General features: G+C 43.2%; 1 protein-coding gene across 8 annotated transcripts in view; it reads right to left on the bottom strand.

Annotated features, from left to right (window-relative positions):
* Positions 1-804: 804 nt before the first annotated feature.
* CEP170B (centrosomal protein 170B) overlaps positions 805-22,280 on the bottom strand; it is a 55,238-nt gene continuing 33,762 nt past the window's right edge. For 2 of the 8 annotated variants that reach the window (XM_031592893.2, XM_031592894.2), the window contains exons 11-21: positions 21,879-22,067; positions 21,587-21,695; positions 18,370-20,136; positions 14,962-15,208; positions 12,138-12,297; positions 8,970-9,008; positions 8,271-8,414; positions 7,294-7,382; positions 6,681-6,774; positions 5,669-5,720; positions 806-4,950 (exon numbers count right to left, since the gene is read on the bottom strand). In XM_031592893.2, coding sequence (XP_031448753.2) covers positions 4,715-4,950; positions 5,669-5,720; positions 6,681-6,774; positions 7,294-7,382; positions 8,271-8,414; positions 8,970-9,008; positions 12,138-12,297; positions 14,962-15,208; positions 18,370-20,136; positions 21,587-21,695; positions 21,879-22,067 — 3,126 coding nt within the window. In that variant the 3' untranslated portion in view covers positions 806-4,714. Of the gene's footprint in view, positions 4,951-5,668; positions 5,721-6,680; positions 6,775-7,293; positions 7,383-8,270; positions 8,415-8,969; positions 9,009-12,137; positions 12,298-14,961; positions 15,209-18,369; positions 20,137-21,586; positions 21,696-21,878; positions 22,068-22,280 lie in introns of all 8 variants that reach the window. The other 6 variants (XM_090141737.1, XM_090141741.1, XM_090141739.1 and 3 more) reach the window with 6 other exon arrangements.

Genomic DNA, 22,280 nt, shown 5'->3' with positions numbered 1-22,280 from the left:
CAGCTCTTACAACCCACCAGCAGGCAGAAGAAACCATTCCCTTTGAGACCCCACCCCCAACTGCCACTGTTGATTTCAAAAGGCTCCTTTGCATGGCATCCGAACTCAAATACCTCTCAGCACTGCTGCAAAAGTCCGTGGGGAGGCAACAATGCGGGCAACTCAGCCCTGTGCTCTAGTTTGCAAAGTGGGGTGGGTGAAGCTGCAGCCAGCTGAAGCTGTGCAGAGCTGTGCATTGTTCATGAAGTGCCAGGAAGGATGGGAAGGTCAGAGAGAACTCCAGGAAGAAAGGAGGACAGGGACGTAGCAAAGAGAAGAATTTCACAGATGTAAACTTCAATACATAGAAAATGGTGGCTTTGCCCACTCTTGTGCCCTCAATTTATATCATTCGTACTGGGGCATGAACACACACAGGCTGGGCTTAACCTTTAAAAATACCACTGCTAATTATGACAACACAATCAAATAGTACTAAAACCCAAATTAATGAAATTAATGATCACTGTACCACATGCAGCAGTAAGACCACCCTCAAGCAATGGGACATGCAGACTTTGCTCCTGTACCTCTGGGGGCAGAGGTGAGGGGACCCCCATGTACCATTGGCCTTTATGTATCTGTGCCAGCCAGGTGGCAGCAGAAGGGGTCCAGGTGCAGTGTCAGCCCCCAGCTGCACACAATCCTTTCCCTAACCTGTATTTACTGACACCAATATAAACAGGCAGTTGGAAAATTTTGTATGAACATACACTCCCCTCCCGCAAATTAACCACACAAAAATCCAGAGTTGTAGTGTCACATGATAAAAGAATGATTTATTAGAGCAACTTTATGATAAAATTATATAAAATAACAATTTATTATTTTTTTTTTCTTAAAGACGTCCACAATATCACCTTGGAACAAAATGTACAGATACTGCCTATAATCCAAACAAAAATAAATTACCATTCAAAAAAAAAAAGGCAAAAAAAAAATCAGGGGAGGATAAACAAATCAAAATTGTACACAGCATTTCAAGAGGGTGTGGGAAAGAGAAAGTCATTAATCAGTTCAAGTTATACCGACGTGTTTCAGCTTTACTCTCAGACAGCTCAGCTTGCATTTGTGCTGCATGCAAATGGAATGATCCAGTGAACAGTTCAGAAGAGCAGAATCAGCAGCATAACGACAGCAGATAGTGAAATAGGCACGATTTAGCACGGGGCACATCGACGTGGACAGGTAGCTCTGTCTGGTCTTTGCAAAAGCTATACACATTTACCCAACTTCAAAAATAGCTACTGTGATCCGCAACACAAGAAAAACTAGTAGAATCTTGCACTTATTTACATTTTTTTCGCCCTTTTTGTTTTTTCCTTTTTTTTTTTTTTTCCTTCCCAGTAGTCTGGATGTAAACATTCCACTAGTTTTACCCTTACTAAAGAAATCGAAGATGATGCAGACTTCTTTTCTCCTGGAGCACAACCACAACAGGACACGGCTGTAGTTAAGTTAAGGTCCTCCCTAGCAAAGCTCCCACACATTCTTGCAGGAATTTACATTCATTCCATCAGAACGAAAGAACAGGTTTTTACATTTGAAAGCGTTGAACTGAGAACATGGTTTTCAAGTATAGCAGAAGAATGGAGGATTGGGATTTTGAAAGGTGCTCATGACATCAGGCACCCGAAATCCCTTGGGAGCCCAAAAGGGCCTGAGCACTTGCTTCCCTGCAGCTTTGAAAATCCCACCCTTTGTTACATTTCTTTAGTCAAATACAAAACACACGAAAGCAAAATGGTATGAGAACTGCCCATGGGGTCAGGGTCGCTCCATCAAACTCCACACACAGCCTGCCAAAGCCATCAGGTTTCCTACACACTGAGCCTGGGCAGCAGGATACACCTGGAGAGTTACGCTGCAGTCACACACAGGCGTGTTTTCATGGCCGTGCACACTGTAAGAATGACCAAAGGATAAAGGAGCTGTAGTTGTGTGGCTCGCTCTTTGGCTTATCGGAGCAGACAAGTGCAAATGGAGTGTATATATTTCAGAAGCAGCGAACACAAGAGAAGATAGGTTGCATTTCATCACTAACAAGAGTGTTTTGAATGCAAAGATCCACGCATGAACGCTGTGTCAGCACACAAGCATTGTGCATTTTGGCTGAGTCACAAATAAGTCAAGCTGTGCATCTCCCCCCCAGCCCTACACAAACACGTCCAAATTGTGAGCAGACATGGACTGCTGCGTCCTGTACTTGAAGAGGTCCCATGTTTGGTGGGTTGATGTCAGGTGGCTGCAGGCTCTCTCTCAAATTCAGAGCAAAGCAATCAAGGATGAAAATCCATTCCTGATGTGTTCACCAAAGAAGGAAGAATCAAGTAATTTTCAAGTGAAAGTAAACAGAAGTCACATCAAAAGATGTGCTGCAGAGAAACAAAAACCACCAGAGCATAGCCAGGAAGATGCAGAAACATAGCGAATAATAAAAGTCAGATGTCTGAGTAATCCATGTGTTTCTATAGCAAAACTGAAACTAACAGCAACACCTTATCTGTGAAGGTCCTTCAACTCCTAATGAGTTGGGGTAGCACCTGGACATACTAAGCCCTAACAAAGAAGGGCCTGAACACACGTGTCATATGTCAGGAACAATACCACCACGTAGGATATTCATCACAGACACAGTCAGGCATCTCAAGAAAAGACAGATCAGAATAAACAACCAAGTGAACACATTCAGTATATTACAGGCAGAAGAAGGTACAGTGCGTATATTACAGCCAGAAGAACATAAAGGGCAATTTTTTTTTTTCCTCTCTTTTCTTTTATTCTGCTTTCATTTATGTGAAATTCAGCAGATTTCTTCATGGAAGAGCATTTCCACACAAGCAGATGAGTCTTATAACCTGCTGGAGATCTTGGAAGGGTATCTGAACTTACTCTTTGCCAGCCAGCAGCGTGCAGAGTCAAGAGAAGCTAATGGTCTGCTGGCATCCTCCCATCACAGGACTGATCCTGTTTCTGCTGAAATTTATTGAAATTTCCCAGTGGCTTCACCAGGAAAGCCCTCATGCTCTTTGCTAGTAAGATTAAACTCTTGTGAGCATCCCTACTTATTGAAATTATTTTAGCTGGCTCCCACTTTCACGACATTCTAGCAGAAAAGCTCAGGTAACTACTGAAGCTAACTAAGGGATCCACTACCACCCCAAAATATAAAGTCACACAAGAAGCAGCAGTCAAGCTTGGGGTTCCATTTTCACTGGCTAAACCACACACTGTATGAGGGCAAAGTGGAACTCATCTGCTCACCTTTCCCAGCAAATTTTCCTCCATGACTATGGAAGGATTTCTCTACCTGATTACTGCTTGTGGACCAGGAATTAATGACAAAGGAATTACTACAGGATGGAGAAAACTGGAAGCAAACACGTCTGGAAAAGGTCCCCTTAAGAACAAAAGGTTTGGTTTTTTGAAGTAAGAAAAATTGCTTCGGGTTTTGTATGTAACTGAAAGGGTGAATACAAAATGCAATGTTTTTTCAACAAGAAACTGCTTAGTGCAACTGCATGTAATACTCATTAATGTCTAGGAGACAGGCAAAAAAAAGACAAAATCCAGACAAAAATCCCAAATATACCAAGTGCTTGATGCTGGCAGGTAGTTCCTAAGGAATAGCACAGAATGGTGGTTTTCAAGCACTTTTGCATTGAATAAGAAATTCGTAGCAGAACTAACCATAAATGAGGAGCTACATTTCTGCCATTCTTTTTTGAGTGCCATCAAGTGAACACTAGTTCACAGCAGCTATGCAATTAAGTTTATTATGTAAGCCACTGGAACAGATGTTTCTCTTGACAATTAGCTAAATCACAGCCATCTCAGTCTTTGGCCCAGACTGGAGCATTTGTAGCCTATTGTGAAAGATTGTACAGCAAATCTTTTGAACCTGTAAAGACAGCAACTGTACCAAAAATTTGGCAAGCTAAACCATAATTCAACTTTTTGTACTTACAAATAATTTTGGGACTGAAACATGAAAAATAGCAACTGCATTAGTAGTCATTACATTCAATTAACAACTCTTACACTTGACCAAGAGGGAAGAAAAAAAAGTAATTGTTATGTCTTGTTTTAGTTTTGGGGCTGAAAAAAGAACATAAAAACGTACAACTTCAGTGCAGTTGCCTTTTTAAGACTGCTGAAAATGACTTCTTAGAGAACTGTAGTGAGAGTTTCTCCTAGAAACCCACTATATTGCACCATCATTCTGTTGGATTTGCACTTGGATTCCAACAGAGCTGCAATGCTCACTTACACAATGAAAACAAAACAGCAAAGCAAACAAAACCAAAACAAATCTAGTACCCAAAAAAGCGTTTCTTAAATTGCGCCTCGTTACAACTGAATCATTATGAACAGGCTGATGCAAGAGCACTAGGCAGTACTGAACAGAGGGTATGCAAAGCCTGTTTGCTTATGGCACACTGGAAGAGTGAGTAAATTGTTAAAAATCAGTTTGCCTCTATGCTGAACATGTGCTGCTCCACAGTGCTAGTCTTGATTCAAAGGCATACGCAGACTTGCCATTCACCCTCACAGCATAGACTCCTTTCTTTTGTGCAATGTATTAGCAATCTAAACAACTGCTCCACACAAACTGTCCACAAACCACTCACACACAATACTACAGTAGATTACAATATGATAGCAATACAAAATATCAGATCACGTATTTCTCTCCATCTGGAATGAAATTTGAATCTTGCAAGCTAGAAGACCCACAGTTTGATTTCTGTGTGTAGTTTCTCATCTGTGCTGGGGACAAAGTCTCCAGTGTGGATCCAGAAGTGTTAGCAGTCCTGACTTTAGTGGCTGTTGATTGTTTAGCAGCAGAAGATGCTTTGTTACTGGCAACTACATCCAAGTTTCCAGTAGGGTCAATGATAGCATTTATCACTGGGGAAAAAAGAGACAGACATATTAGCAGCACTCGGCAGTTTCCAAACAGAAATTTGCTTCCCTTCATTTTGAAGCCATAGAACTGCTGGCAGTACCTGTGTTCATTTTAATTATGTTGTTTTCTTCCTCAGCCTAAGCAGCTTTAATAAGCAAAACCTCCCCCAAACTGAAGTTACAAGGACACTCAACTTTCTGGTTGAATTAGAAAAGATAAACTACAGCAGTAAACTGCATGTAGCAGGAGGCTGAAATGACTCCTTTGTGTTTTCATATGCCTTTATTAAGCTTCCAGATGATGTAAGAGGCAGCCACTGAGATCACCTTGCCACCTCTATGTACAGAGCTCTACGTACAAGATTCAAGTAAGTGTGAACACTTACACAGTCCAAAAGCTGAACACAACTTACTGGTGGAAGAAATATTTAGCAGCTCTTTCCAACAGAACAGACCTTTGCCAGTTCATCTCATGTGAATAATTACCACAAACAAAGCATTTCCACAGCAACAGTTTCCACATTTCAGAAGTCAACAATTTTTGAAAACTAAGAACTGGCAGCATAAAATAAATGTACTGTTTGTTCTATATCCACTCAAAGAGCACAGAGCAAACTATAATCGCAGCCCTTCCCAGCTTTCACTGGCAAATTAAGGCATATTGTTTTATTCTTAAAACTTACTAACATGGGAAAGAAAAAGCACATTTCAAATGACCAACCTTCAAGCTGTTTTTGAACTCTCCTGAGCTCCTTCAGGATAGAACTGATTTCCTAGAAACAAAAGCATGAGAAGAGAGTTAAGGAAAAAAAATTATTCAACTAATTGAATAATTAGTTCTGCCCTCTCCTATCAAGAATATTCAAAGTCAGTTCCAACACTGCTTCTATAACAGAAAAGACAAATATAGGATTATGGTTGGACTCTGTGATCTTGAAGGTTTTTTCTAGTCTCGATGATTCTGTGATCTGTATTTAGGTGTACTTGCTCAGTGTGTGGGACTTCTGCTCTGCCTTATTTTCCCCAAGTGCTACTACATCACCCAGTTCATAGCCTCAGTGGTTTAGTAGATTTGAAATGTTAGCCAGATGAACTGTCCACATAGCTGGACACTAACTGTGCTAAGGCTCGTTCACACTCCTTACCACCACATATACAAAGATGTTTGCAATCAAAGCAATTGGCCATGTATATACTAGTGTAGCACTGAACCTTCAGACACAGGTCCTGCATGCAGTTATATGTACACTTGGCATTAGTGAGGCTTGCTGAGACCACTACTACACTGAAATCCATGCTGGCAGTCCCCATAAATAATAAGAAGTTATGAGAGCACAAACACCCTATGGATAATGCACATTTTTATTGCCCTACTATAGAACTGTAACAGGTAAAAAAAAAAAATACAGAAGCACCAATGTGCAATTAAAGCTGTGGCAACCACATGGCAGGTGATGCCTTAGAAGATGTTTAAATGGGATCTAATGACCCTGAACATCTGCTAAGGGACTGAGAATTAAGGCAGAAGGGAAGATTTTGGTGAAAGTGACTAGCAGAACAGCTGGAGGAACTCACCTTGTCATACTGAAAACAACAAGAAAGAGCAATTGAACACATGCAAATTTACTACCAATTTCAGAAATGGGTTTCAGAAGGGTCAGAACTTGTCCTTTTCATTTTTCACAAAGCTTTCATGGACACAAGCCCTCAGCAGTGTACTTGTTCACACGTACCTTGTTTGATGTCTTCAGAATTGGCACTTCGTTTTCAGAGTTAATTTTGGCCTCCATCTCCTCCCAGGTCCTCTCTGAGTTTTGAAACAAAATCCTGCAGCACAAAAATGTGAAACGGGTCTTAAAATTTCCATCCAAAAGCTGATTGTTTAAAAGACTTAATTATCACAAGATGTGGAAACAAAGGAGATTAGTGGATTAGTGATAGGACAAAGCTCCTTTCAGCTGATTTAGGGAAGGACTTTGGATTGTTTCTAACTGATGGCTTCTGGAGCAACAAGAAGCTCTGTCGTTGCACAAGCACTGGTGATCTGCAGGCTTTCTGAGAGCCTTGGGAGAAAAGAGGAGACAATCCACCAACAGGAATACATTTTTTTCCCCTCTCTTTCCTCAGGCAACATTTCAAAGTTAATGCAACAACAGGCATTACAAATTCAGCACTAGAATTCCAAACACCACACATCTGAAAAAAGAGATGGCAAATAATCCTGTTACCTTTCCTTCACCACACATTGACTCCCTGCACCTTGATAATAAGTTTCAAAAATGACAATTTGTTATCTTCCACAAGCAGACTGACAGTATTTCAGGCCAAGGACAAAAAGTTGCTTACTTCATTTTCTCAGCTAGGTTTTCTGTATTTTCACGGATTGTGTGTGATAACTGGGACACTGGGTTCAGCATCAGGTTGTCAAAGATGACCTAAAATAAAAGAGAAAATCAGATAAAGCAATTTTAGCAGAACTCACACATTAAAAAACCTGGAAATTTTCAGAGTAAGTGATCTTCACTGAAGCATCTTTATCTACAAGGATGATATTCAAGACTCAAGAGAGATTAAATGATGTACAGCTTTGTTGCAGCATTTGGCAGAAAGATTAACAGTTCAGACTTATCTAGAAGAATAGAGGAAGACAGGACTATTTGAAGACAACTGCTTTCTATGAGATTTTAGAACTCTCACAGAAAGATTCTCCCCCAAAAAGAAGCAGGGAACCAAGTGTGCATACACACACACAAACACACACAAAACAAAAAACAAACACTCACAAGCCAAGAACTCCCACAAGCAGTCTCAATGAAACCTTCTAAAGTGATTTTATCAGATATCAAGCCACTCCCATGGTCACATATCCTGGCATTTGGCCAGAGATATCCTGACTCTGGCACGGCTGCTCCAAGGGCAGCTCTGGCCAGCATGCCCTCTGCAGAAAAATAAGGTGCCATTACTGCTTATGGAAGAGTATTCATGACACAAAAACACTGACGTTGCACATTTCAAACTTTAGACATTTGTGGTTTTCCTTTCTACGAAAAAGTGAAAGACCCAAAGTGGGCACTGCCACTAAAAGTCTTCTTATCAGTGATCCAGCCTCACATCTTACTGGAGGATAATTCCAGTTAGTATCAGCCTTAAAGAGTGATTTTTTTGTTCCTTTTATTCTCTTTTTAATATTACTTCTCAAGAGCTCTCTTTTGTTGATAGAGATGTACATTTTTTTCAGTAGTTGCCTTTGGCAGCTTAGAAGAGCATATATGCATATTGCAAGTAATGTCATAAGTTAGAAAGTAAAGAAAAAGTTGGCTTGCCTCCTCACGGTTTCGTGTCCTTGTTTTTTTGGATAGATCATCTTCTCTATTATCATTCATATTTTGGTCAAAATTCTTCAGTTCCACTGATCCCGGAGGCACTTTCTGGTAGTTCAGACTTGCTTCTGGAATGTGCTGCACCAACTTGGAAATAATGAGTAATGAGTCATTAAAATTAGTAGGGAAGGAGGCACACAGCCACTCACTGCAGGTAACGCAGATTTTCAGGCAAGCCCCAGGGGAACACTGATTCATTCAAGTCTTGTTCAGACAGGTGTGGGATCCTGAGCACAATTCTAGACCCCAGTCCTGCAAACTTCTACCCACAGGAGTCCTTCTATGGAACTTAGTGAGGCTGTTCCACTTTATGCTTTTAAGACTTGAACAAGCAGTTGAAAAGAACACCTTTGCCTTTTAGGAATATAGGCTAAAATTGAAGAAGGCCCTGTTTTTCCTCATCTTATGTTTTAATATATCGATGCAACATTAAAGTGACATTAAACTTAATCAGAAACTATTCAGTAACACATGGTAGAGATGAAAAATACAAGACCACTGATAATACAGACAACATGAAGAACAGAAACAGCAAGACAGCTACCCATGTTTGGTTGACTGACAGACAAAAACTCGGAAAGAAGATGAGAAAAACAAGAGCGACAAGACAGAAACACAAAAATAATGGGATGGAAAGTGCACCTGAGATGGATATGCCAGCCGAAAAGATCTACGAGCAATCTGTGTTAAAACAGAAACAAAGAGATCAATGCTACTGAATGATTATGACAGCAGGTATCATAGAACGCGTCTTGTTATCTTGGGGTGACATTCCCAAAAGCGCATTCCAAAGGACCAGCACTCAATGCCCAACCCACCAGCATGCACTGAAGCCCACAGAGATCCTGGGCCACCAGCCAGTTTTGCAGCTCCCACTTGTGGACAGTATTGAGAAAAATTCAACACCTCTCTGAGCACCAAGAATGGGCTACACACATAGCCCAGGAGGCTCTTCGGTTGGCAACAGCACTCTACTTATGAGGAAACCATCCAAGGCCCAGGTTCCCCAAACTCTATGCAGTAGCACTTGAGTTATACTCAGGCAGAAAGCATAAGACATTATGCTATAGGTGTACAACAGCCAAAATGTTGAGCTAAACAAGCTTCCTTTTTTTATTAAGCATCTTTTTGTGAAGTGCAGTGAGTTAGGTTGGTTACAGCAGTGAACAGCATCAGAAGGGAATGAGATACTCCAGTCTGGCAGGTCTCAGCACAAGCAGGTGAAAACACTGTAGGAGCAGCACCAGCTTCACCACCACTAGGGGGTTTTCATATGGGAGCTGGCCTGATCTCATGCTTTCTGTTCTGTTGCACAGAATCTTATAACTGTTTGGGCTGACAGGGACCTCAGAGTTTGCCTCCTTCTAACCTCTTCATCATGGGCAGTGCTGCCAACCACTTAATCAGGCATCAGCTCAGGCTGCCCAGGACCCCATCCAACCTGCCTCTGAACACTTTCAGGGATGGGGGCATCCACAACTTCAACTGCACATCTGTAAGCACTTCCTCCCATCATAGCAACAGTCACACCGAGCAAGTTAAGCAACAGCTTATAATAAACATAAATGGGATCTTCAGTTTTCTGCTAAACCAATATCAACTTTAAAAAACACAACTGTGCAGGACTCTATTGTGAAGAAGTGGTGGTGCTTTCGGCTGACCCTCTTGACTACCCTTGCAGCTTGGCTGCTCAGCTCTGCAGAAAGCTGGGTCCTGTGATACCTACTCATACACATCCTAAGGCTTTAGAAGGCAGGAATAACAAAGGTTTCACTCTTGCAGAACACATTTTGGTTTGGCTTTGCTTAATTTGTAGCAGGATTCAGTTCAATATTACTGGAATCTGGATTACTGTGTGCTATACAGCTGACAGCTGTGAAAACAAAGCCACCGTAAACATGCAAGGGGGAACTGAAAACCTCCCTGTCTAACATCCAAGCAAACACTGGACCTGAAGGGACAGAACATGAAGAATAAGGTTTAAATCTAAAGCTCCATCTTAAACTTTTAAGAGAACACACACAATTTAACTTTTAACCAAGCACTGTAATAAAAGCAATTCTAAAAGCAATTTGTGTGAGGCTGAGAAATGTCACAGCACACACAGGTCTAAAGTGAAGCTTCTGGTAAAGTACCAAACCCTCAGAAGTTATTCCAGTATCAGCACTTGTTTCTGAGTTTTCCTCCCAGTTTCTTAGAGCTGGTGCAAGTATTTAGTAGTAGAAAATCAAGGGCTGGAAGAATGGCATACAACACTGCAAAAGCTAGAGCTACAAGAGGTGAGCACACAGTAAACATGCATATTCACATATTTTCTGTTACCACATGTTTTGTACGACATTACTATTACTACTAAATAGTATAGTCGTTTCTCATCACTGTGTCCCTCCCTAGAATATTCAATATGAAGTTGTTCACAGTGCTTAGCCTCACACACCTCAACCTTCAGAGATTTTCTATTACCTTCCCTACATTAAGCTGAAGTAATGATTTGAGCACCAATGCATCAGAACCCTTCAGAAGCAGATCTGGATGGATGCCCACTGACTGTAGTCCAGTTCCAAAGATGTGATGTGTATTTATTAAATCCCACATCAGTTTATATCACTCCCATTCATAACATGACCCTGAAAAGCACAGTTCAGGACCCAAAGCTATTCACGATTATTCAGCTCTTTGTCTCAGCATCAGCAGCAGAAAGTTGTGATGATTTAACCAGTTCCTGGCTATCACTAGCACTGGGCAGCTCCGCCAGTGCACAGCAGCAGTTGCTGAGCATTATCTACAGCACAGCTCTACAAAGTCACATCATAGAAAAATGGCATAGCATGTAGCTTGCACTGCATGTAGCTTGCATCTGTCCAAACCTAGCAAGGCATTACTGCCAGGCCCAGCATTTTGCACAGGGTAGAAGCACTCTCAGCCTGAGTTCTGCAGGTATCACTGCTACCAAGCTGCAAGGAACCACCCTCTGTGTATGTTGACTGAGGGCCGCACCCTTCATTGGCACCCTGCAAAGATGTAGGCGAGCTGCTTTTGTGGAAGGAAGTGGGTGCTGGTCATTGCCAACCCACAGTAAAAGGTTTCATTTGCAAATCAGAAGTAAGGTAGACTTGTCACCTTGGCTGCTCAAAAAGAGCAACACAAAAGGCAGTTTTGCAGGTGTGGCATTTGCATGTAAACAAAGCAATAAAACACTGTCTCAGAGCCTGAACTTACTGCGAAACGTTTGTGTACTCTGGCTCAAAGCTAAACAACACCTGGGGACAAAACCCTCCTTGGGAAGGCTGCAGCTGGCTGGGGTTTAACAGGAGTACAGCCTCCACACGTGATCCCACAGGAATCTCCCCAGACTTCTGCTTTGCACCTTCAGCAGTGTCACAGAGCCTCCAACTCCTCTCCTAGCAGGGTAACAAGTTTGGCCTCTGCTTTGAATCCTGTTTAGTCAGGCCTCTGTTCTCACAACAAAGACAACTGAAGACCAAGAAGCCCACCTGAATAGCAATTAAAAAAAGATAGAAAGATAGAAAGATTTTTAAACCCACACTGGTGATAGGCAGGAAGGAATTGGGGTTTATACAGCAGCAAAGGCAATCTTACTTTAGCAGCTGGAGCTTCTAGGTGACTTTACAGATGAATTTGAGCTGAATCCCTGAGCAGCTGCACCGATTAAGTCAAATTACAAGGTGGCCTCCATCCTCCCCCCCAACGTTAACCCCCTTCATCCTTGCTCACCCCACTGGCTGTTCACAGGTCCTGCACACTTGCTATGCATTCAGAGGCCAAGATTTCTGCCCTAGGAGATCTTACCTCTTCTCTTGCTGATATGGTGGAAGCAGGAGTGTTGGGCACAGAGCTGAGGGAGGTGCTTGGTCCTGTTCCTGACGAACTCTGCGAGTCCCCATCTCCAGCAACATCATGAATCTCTCGAGCAAGGATGGCCACATCCTTCACCAAGGTCTGGCTCAACCTGAAGTACAGCATGCAGCCCAGCAGTTAGGACCCATGATACAACAAGCCTCATATTCATAAAACATCAGTAGAACAGCCACAAAAGACTTTTTTTTACTGGCAACCACAGAAAGTTTGCATGACTTATAACCTCTGCAGAGCTTTGGGTGCCTTGGCACAGTACTGAGGAACACTGTCTGCTTACATGAGTAATAAAATAAATCCTCTCCTGTATCCAAGTTTCAACACAGACTTGAAAAACAAACTTTAGTGACTCCACATTTGCAAAAAGTGTTGGAGATGATCTATAAAGAAGTTCTACATTATTGTTTCCCACTCATTCCTTTTTTTTCTTTTCTTTTTTTTTTTTTTTTTAATAGAACAGGGTCACTTCTACTTGGGAGTTTTGTTCTCCCTTACAGAAGAAATCACAGAAGGAAAGCAGGAGCAACAAAGCCATTCGTGACCATTATACTAATGGCTTATTTCCATGTTTAAACTGTTAAAGCAGAAAAAAAAAAAAAGAAAGCATTTCTCCATCATTCAAAAGAACAGTCAGTTCTTCAGCCTTATGTAAATTATCCCAGTACAGCATTCTACAACATGGCTAGAGCCCTTCTGGAAAGAGAAAACCTTTGTTCTTTATCACAAATAGTAAAATCCTCACAATGTATTTCCTTTTCCCCTGTGGTTTAAAAATCAAAACATGCCTCAGGATCTCCACAAGGGATGAGGCACTACTAGGGCTATGCAGGACACACCTCCTGTGTGACAGAGTGATGTGACTGTCAAAAGCCTCAAGCCCCTTGCCAGGTGTGCAGAGAGCACTCAGTGACTGCAGCACTCTGCTTTAGATCTCAGAACCAGTTTTTAAGACTCTGGATTGTTACAAGCACACTCAGAAGCAAAGCAGTCTGTAGTTATAAAAATAGTCTTCCAGCTAGCTAGCTTCAGCTGAGAGATGATTTCTCCTTTAATTGGAAAAAGAACAAGCAACGTAATAAAGCTGTCAGCCCATGGAAACATTTCCTTGGAATGAAAATGTGTAATTGAAGTAAGAAAAAGGACTCTGATCTCTGCCTAAGGTGCCCTGTCTGTGCTGATTTCGGACAGAGCTGTCACTGATTGCATCCATTCTGTGCTTCGCTTTCTGTAAACAAGTGACATTTTCCCTTTTAACTCTCCCTGCCTTCTTTAAACCCCTCCCAGTTAATTTGGGAGCCGCAGCGGAAATCAGAACGGCAATTAGGAGGCAGACTGTGACCGAGTTGTGCAGTGTGCTGAGCCAGACAAGTCTGATGCAACTGCTTATTTATAGCTCCTGCAACCCAGAGCGCCCGCCCGCGTCAGGAACGCTGCTACGAGGGAAGAACACGTTTTGCACATGCACACTCCTACAACACAGGTAGGGCAGCTTGTAACAGGCTGCCTGCAGTGTTCAGCAAAGGAAAAGCCTTTGGAGATCCATGCAAGCTTGCGCTACATCTAACGTGGAAATGCTGACCCAAAGCAGACAGAAGACAGCTCTCATCGTGCAAAGTATTTCAGCAATGGCAGCACAATGGAAGACCAGTATTTCTGGAAAGTTGGCACAACGCAGTTGCATATTAGAGATGTCAAACCTCAAATGCCACTGTTTAAAAAAAGCATCTATTTGCTTTGCTGGCCATGTCCTCCAGGCAACCACAGGACCACCAGGACACACAATGGCTCCGTATCCACAGACATCAGGCTAAGCAACAACTCATTTAGATACAGACAGATTTTCTTGTCTGGATTCAATTGTGCCAACCAAAAAGGTCTCTGCCTTGTAGTGACTGCTTACTGCTCCCTCACAGGCCTCAGGCAAAGCAGCTTCAACACTTTACATCCTCAGCCTCTGCTAATCCATCTGCAGAGAATTAGGGCAGTTCACATGAGCTGGTCCGTGCACACGGAAGCCTTCCAGCAGATAGCAGTGATAAGCAGATAACAGATACATATTTTGACAGACTCAAAGCTAAAAGAGGATACCTGTCCACAGCTCAAACAAGCAATAAACTCAAACACAACCCAGCTTCCCTGCACCTCAGCATTTTCCAAGCAGAAGACACAAAGAGCACTGCCTAGCACAGGCTGTAAAGCCCCATGAAAATGTCCCAAGGGGTAGAACACCTCCCCTACGAGGGCAGGGTGAGAACCAGGGTTGTGCAGCCTGGAGAAGAGCAGGCTTTGGGGAGAGCTGAGAGCAGCCTTTCATTATCTAAAGGGGGACTGCAAGAAAGAAGAGAACGGCTCTGTAGTGGGGTCTGTTGTGACAGAACAAAAGGAAATGGTTTTAAACTAGAAGAGGGGAGATTTAGACCTGATATAAGGAAGTTGTTTTACAATAAGGGTGGTGAGGCACTGGCACAGGTTGCCCAGAGAGATGGTGAATGAGACACCCAAGGTTTGGCTGGACAGGGCCCTGAGCACCTGATTGAGCTGTAGGTGTCCCCTGTTCACTGCAGGGGATGCTGGACTAAATGGCCCTTAGAGGATCCTTTCTACTCCAGTGATTCTATGATTTTATTCTGTGATAACATATCAGTGCCCGGATATAAAAAGCAAACAGACTGAGCATCTTTTCCTCCACTCCTAGTTTTGAACACTAATGCAAACCCAGACAACAGAAAGCACGTGGCCTGATGTCCCATCTCCTCACCTGGCTATTTCTGCTATCTCTGCTGTCTGTGCCATGAAGTTGTAGGGGTCGGGATGGTCAAAGTCTTCGTCGTCATCTGTCTCTCTGCCGTTGTGTTTCTGCTTGCCCAGCCCAGAGCCACGTATCCTCGGCGTCTGTGTGGCTGTTGAAGTATGGGAGCGTTTGTGTTTAGGGGAGCTGTGATTTGAGCCATACTCTTCCTCCGAAGTAGAAGTGTAATCTGAACCCTGCGGTCTCCTCCTTGATGCTTATAAAAAATGAATTGGTTTCAGACCAAGGAAAGTGAAGAATCACTACAAAAGGGCACAAAGGTAACACAACACTAGCCCAGGAGCACAAAGGGAGGAGAGCTTCTGTGCAGATTTTAAGTCAAACAGCACATTCTCAGAGCTTAATTCAGAGTTGAGCACTTTGAATGGCTCCCATCCACTATACAAATTTGGAGGGGGAAATTCGAAAGCAAAAGCAGAATGACTGCTAACAGCTCCAATGCATTTAATTAGCACCACAGCCTTGGTTCTCCATGCACAGAAGCCCCGTATGTAAGCAGCACACAGTTCAGACTCCTCACAATCCCACAGAAATCATTATCTGGAGGGAGCCCCATTTTCAAGCCTGTGGACACTTTACCAACAAGCAAAAGAAGGTTTGCTTTTTTTTTTTTCTTTGCTTTTTTTTTTTTTTTTTGAGTGAGGGAGAGATGCAACGTGTGGTTCTATTTGTCTGCACCCCACATTGGTCTCCTGCCTCGCCACCTCTGTTAATGACACCCCACAAAAAGCGCCCACATGGGCAGGCAGGCAGGACTGGCTCCAAGCCCTGCAGCCAAGCAGAGCACCCACTTGTCCCAGCCAGTTCTGAGATGATCCAGGTCCTCACTGCATGGCAAACATTGAGGAGCTCAGCAGTAAACTCCTTGCTTAAAAATGTGACTCCCAGATTTCCCCCATCTCTATGCACTCAGATTGTGCTTCATTCCCTTTTGCTTTCTCTGGAGAATGAAGACCCACCAGACACAAAGCCAGGTTATTTAAAATTACAACACCTGAAAGCTTCACTGTGTTACGAAGATTATCGTAATGCTAAACCTCTGAAAGTGAATGAAGCCAGCATCATTAATCATGCAAACAAAAATAATGAATTTGGCATAAAAGATGGAGATAGAAACTACAGACTGTTAACACAGAGAAAAAAAAACATGTTCCTAGACATTGTTATCTCAGCTATTTAAAGATCTTGGTTTGGGATTAAAAATATACGTATATAAAAAAAATCAGTTCATATTCCACCAGCAGAAAAGTATTCTGTTTTTATATATATTAAAAAACAAGAATCAAGAGGTCACCTGTCACTGAACAGGGATTTAAAAACTAAGGGCCTGATTTACCAACTCTATACACCAAGGGAAATTAGAATCAAGCCCTTCAGTACCATTCAAGTTACTCTGAGCAAAAAAAACAGGTACACAGAGGAGCAAGGGGGGGGGGGGAATCAATTCTTCTTCTCTTTCCGAACTGGTAACTTGGATTATTCTGTCATTGTGCTTTTCACACAGTTACCTTGGACTGCCTGACAACCTACTGACATCTCTTGTCCCCACAGCAGATACTTCATTCTGCTCCTCTGTTGGTGAGATTACGTTTCTCCCACTGGGACAGCGGGAAACCATAGTGGGTAGCTGAACGCTTTAAGAAACCCTTGAATCAATCAACCACATCAGCCTCTTCACTTCCAAGGCCTGAAATTTGGTATTTTCAAGGGTTATTGTGTCATGCTCAAAAACCCCTTGACAGAACAGTGCAACCTTTTGTTTTTGTCCCAGAAATTAGGCCCTGGGCGTTCATTCACAGTGTCTGTAACAGTACAGGAACATGCACCACACACCTGCTACAGCACTACAAAGCACAAGGATGCCTAGTTAGAGCTTGTGCAAGGTCCACAATCCTATCAAGGAATTAGGAGGTTAGTATTTTAAGAGCAACTAATTGAAAGAAAAGATTAGCGTCATCTGCTGCAACTATGCACAAGGTGTTAGGATGCTGCTACAAAGCTCCAGAAATCAAAAACCAATTCATTTAAAAAACAAGAACTGGCCAGCTCTTATCATTTTTCTCCAAATCATATGAAGTTTGTGGTCCAAAGGCGGGGAGATGTGAAGAGTACCTCCTGTTTGGAAAACTTGGACCACGTCATCTTGATTTGAGTTTGTTATTAACACAAAGTCAACAGTAGAAACATTTCAGAAAAGGCAGGAGAGAGACTGTACATACTCTTAGCTTATTCACGTTCTGATTTACATGCATATGCAAATGTATAAGAAAAAAAATCATTAAAATAAAGGAAAGCTGGATGTGCTGAAACAATTCAAAATTAAAACAAGCAGCAAATAACATTTTTAGCATGCAATAAAAATGAGCAGTGCAAGAAAGATGCTTATTTCAAGTGTATGAAAGAAAATGAACAAAACACATCCTGTGCTCTGAAGAAACTTCATAAAAACACAGATCTGCTCAAAATAGCATCCCTTTCAGCAGGCCTAAGAAACTCAACCAGTGGGGTTCTTCCTGTCCCTTTAGCCACCCCAGTCATTCCTAAAAACCTGAGCACATCTGTTTCATCATATTCATGGTAGATTAAGGAATCTGGGCACAGAGCAGGTCTTAGACCAAAGGTGTAAGCAACATCTGGGACAGTTACCAATTGCCAATTACCATGCCAGAGCTGTCTTTCGCACTGTCCCCTCCCACCTCTTAATTAAAGGCTGATTTAAATATGACAAATGTTGATACTGTGAGAGTTTGTTCACAATGCTGCTGAGTACACAGCTAGAGGGCAAGAGAGCCCCCCAAACCTCATTCTTGTGGCTATCAACTGTGCATCTTTCTTACCTACGGCAAAGCTGCATGAAAGAACTCAGCAGAGGGAATCTCTTGGAGCAACCTAAGTGAAGCGTCCCATTCCACATTTGCCTTTATAGGAACAACATGGTAACAACCTTCAAAACCCATGGACGTTTATCTGTTTTGCTGTTTCAGATGCCTTCAAACCTGCTACCTTGGACATTAACTGTCATCAACAACACTACTAGCATTCTTGCAGCAAACTTCCAATCTTAGAAGTCAAAGAACTGATTTGGAAAGGCATTAAACTCTATCTTTTTCAACAACAGCAACAGGCTAACATTCTCCTGCTAGATGGTAGCTGGTTGCTCAAGAAATGGGGAAAGGGGGGGAAAGGGGAAAAAAAGCCAAACTGCTGTTTGCAGCATCCTCATGGACGACACCCCATTAACATCTCCCAGAACATAAGAGCTGCTCTGTTGCCTCCAAAGCCCTTTGCCCAGGAAGCATTGCAAACAGTGCACTGTCCAGCCTATAAATCTAAAAGACAATACAAAAAGGCACTTACTGGAGGTGGAGGAATACTTGACACTGCTTGAGCGGCTCCTACTGAACGGCTGCTTGGCAGAGGCAGCGGCTGCTGTTTTCCTCGCTGCGGCTCGGATCTCCGACACAGTCGCCTTCCGATAGGACTCCACGCTCCGGCCAGAAAACCCCGTCCTTGACTGTGCTGTCTCAGAGTCACTGGGCACCGTAAATGATCCTGCCCGTTTCCTCGGCATGGCGAGGATGTCAAGCCGGGACAGCTTTTTTGTCTCTGTGGACTGTTTGGAGCCCGCAGCAGCGGCTTCAGGGTTGGAGGCTGTTTTCTCGGTATCAACACACTCGTTGTCTGAAGCATCTCCCAGCCGGGCACGACGCAGCTTTGAGGCCCTCGTGGGCCGCGGGGTGGATAAGCTGTTAGAGCGGGTGAGAACTTGCTGGATCTTCTGCACATTTGCCGTTGCTTTGCTGTGATCTTCCTTGGCAGCCTGAGTAAAAGGCTTCCTTCTGGGAGCAGGTCGGGGCACCGAGTGCTCGTGGTCAGACACCACTGCATCAGGGGCTGGCAAGTAGGGCAGACTTGAGCTTCTCTCATCATCTGTAAAATCAAGTGACCCCCGAGTCCCAGCACTCCGCTTCATCTGGAAGCGCTTGGTGGCTTCCACAGACCTCGGAGCCTCTGGTACATTGGCCTTCCGCTTCTCCGTCAGCCTGTCCCGTGCACTGGGCTGCCCGCACTGGTCCTGGATGGATGGCGAGGAGGAAGATTTCTCCTTCTGCAAGCTCGCCACTGCTTTGCGTTTTGGGGCGCTTGTGGGGACATTTTTGCCACTCACCAGACTGACCGTGCTGGCTGTGTCCACATCTGAGTCACCGGACAGGGAGTCCTCCAGCTGACCAGCAGTTTCTGAGGGCTCCAGCTTTTGGCTTTGACCAAGTAATTTGGCTTCCAGCGCCGCCAAGGCAGTTTCAGTGTCCTTAAGAAGAAGATGAGTGTCCTGTCCAAAGTCCATACGGTTTGAGCGAACAGCCTCTAAATCTTTAAGCAGAGGGTGACTTGAAATATGAGGAAGCTTGTTTTGAGGAACAGCACTGCTTGATTTATCTTTGGTAAAACTTTCCTGTCTAACAAAAGATATTTCCTTTCCTGACATGTTTTCCTGATCTTGAGGACTCTGATGAACAGAAATAACCATTTTTCCTGCTGCGTTAATGTAAGCACTGACATCTTTGCCCAAGGGCTTTCCAGGAACAGGCATGCCAGTAGACTTGAAGGAAAATTCCTGATCCTTTCCCTCTTTGTCAGCTCGAGCATGGGCCACGCTCAGAGACAGCTTGGAGGGAACCCCCACATCGCTGCTGTCATCACCAATGTAGAACGAAGTAGAAATTGTCTCACTCACAGCTCTCACATTTGCAACCCGAGGGGCTCCTGGCTGCCGGCTTTCTGATTTTGTGTCTTCCCCCATCTGCTCTAGCATTTTATTGTTCTCTTTATACTTTCTGCCTTTTTCTGAGCTGAAGCCATCATCAGATCTGCTGGCATCGCTGAGGCTATCTGGATCTAAGTCTTCCTGAATGAAGAGGCGGCTGCCGTGATCGCTGTAGGCTTCCACACAGTGATCCTTCACAATGGTTCTCTTCGTAACCTCGGAATAGGACTCCTGGCAGACCAAAACTGTGGGTGTGGGGCTCTCTGATTTATCGCTTGGTGGAAGCTGGGGAAGAAGACGCCTTGTTCTCAAGGGCACAGCATTTTCAGGTTCCCCAGATTTTGGGGCTACACCACTTTCTGAAGGGAGTTAAATGGACACAAGTCACTTGCTGTACAACATGTTTGTTTGTTTTTTCTTTAATTAAGAGTTTGATCCTGCAAAGTGCAAGGCCACAAAAGCACTCACAAGTTGTGCTCAGAACTAAGGCTGTACAAAATGAACACCAGTTGGGCCAGGCTTCTCTCAGTCTCTGCAAGTTTATCAATAAAAAATACTCAAGGTAAAGGTATACTTCTTTGCTGGATCAGACTACTCAATACCTTCCCTCTCAGTCTGAAATCCTGTCTGGATATTTTCCTATCATCTACCTCTCAGTACAACCACAAATGCTTAAAGGTCATCCCATGAGGATGCTGGCACTGATCTACCATAAGATCAGGCCACATGAAGGACACGAAATATTATCAGCCAAAACACTGCAGTAGTGCTTTAAGTGCCATTTCACATAATGTAGCCCATAAGACTAAATAGGTGGTGTTTCTCGTATGATTGTATCTCACAGCAAAGTCTCAGGAGAAAGATGCTAATAATGAAGAAACCCTGAATAAGAGCTCACTGCTCCAGCAAAGGTGCTCTTGTCAGCACAAAAGAATTTCATAGAAAGAAGACTCTTATTTTTCCTATGCTGGTCAGGACTTTCTATCTTATCCTGCTTTTAAATACCTGGAAGACTGGTTAGATGGCTATGGTAATATTGTAAACGCTCTGGTTCTCACATGGGGTGAAAACAGTGACAGTAACCTCCAAAACAAAGGTCCATTCTAAGCTTTACTCGTCTGTCTGTAGCTGTTGATGACATAAAGGTAACAACAAATATTTCCAATAACAACAAAGAAGAAAAAGGTGAAAGCATTTACAGAAGCCAACAAAGCTCTGTTCTCATTTTCTCACACATCAACAGGACCTGGGGGTTTGTAGGCTGTCTTCCTAGCTGCAATGAGAACCTGACCTCCTCTCATTTACCTTTCTCTCTCCATTCTGAGTTTTCTATGCTTATCTCCACATTTCAAACCTGCCTCTTGACAAACCCCAGAACAACCTAAAATTCTCAGCATAGCCAGACATGGGAGAAACACACCCAAAAAAGAACCAGTCAGCAATTATGCTCCAGGACAACTTGCAAAGGTTTTTTTTTTTTTTCTAGCATCAGAAGGCAGTCTAAAGAATTACCCAGGGCTAGTTAACACCCAAGGCCCTTACAACCTTTCTGTTTCCCGTGTGCCTTTTAGCCATGCCAAATATAACACCTAAGAACTTCTTGGATGACTCTGAAATGCAAACGAAAAGCACTTTCTATCTTCAGTCCACAGGGAACAATTCACTCTGTCCTTCCCACCCTCAAAAAACATAACATAAAACAGAAAATAAACCGCAGCCAGACGCACGGAAGGCTATAATTCCTGTTTTTCTTATCACCCTGATTTAGATTCAGTCACCTCCAAAATGTAACATCAGCATGACACTTACCTGGAGCTCCATCAGCTTGTCCTGAGACAGATCCAGAGTCAGAGTAGCTGTCAGCAAGACTTGCCCACCTTGACACCCACTTCTGACTTCCTTGAGATGCTGCAGACATCTACAACAAGGTGGGGATGTGGCATCAGAAAGACTGTCTGCAAAACACAGCCACACAATCTCTCCTCTCATACACACATCACCCAGTCTGTTCAAAATGGAAACCGATTCATGCATCACCTTTCCATTCATCCAGAAAAATCAGTATTCACCAAGCCACCAGATCCACCTGGACTGCCCGTACCTGCATGTCAGCCTGAGACCCACTCACAGCTTTTGAGGCAAATGCCTGGAGCAAGGGTGACTTCTGACAAGTGCCGTTTTCACTGACTAAATGCTGATGAGAACCAGAGTCGTCTTTTTCACCTTTTATTACTGGTCTAAAAGCTGATGATATTCTAGAAAATTCAGGTGACTCAAGAACACCAAAAACCTGAAAAGATGTTTACATAGGAAAGATTAAAAACAGATAAAGAAATCTTAGCCCAAATTGCAATCCACAAAGCGCTATTCACACACAAACCATGATCCCAAAAGGCCAGAAACACTTGCAAATCCTTCCATACAAATTGAGAAAACTACTCTCTTCTCTACTCTGCATCCTTAAGTACATTTATTCATAGAATCCCACTCACACCCACATCTT

This window comes from Phasianus colchicus, chromosome 5 (genome assembly GCF_987193195.1).
Source record: "Phasianus colchicus chromosome 5, bPhaCol1.hap1.1, whole genome shotgun sequence".
Taxonomy (NCBI): domain Eukaryota; kingdom Metazoa; phylum Chordata; class Aves; order Galliformes; family Phasianidae; genus Phasianus; species Phasianus colchicus.
This window is presented reverse-complemented; position numbering and strand designations above follow the sequence as displayed.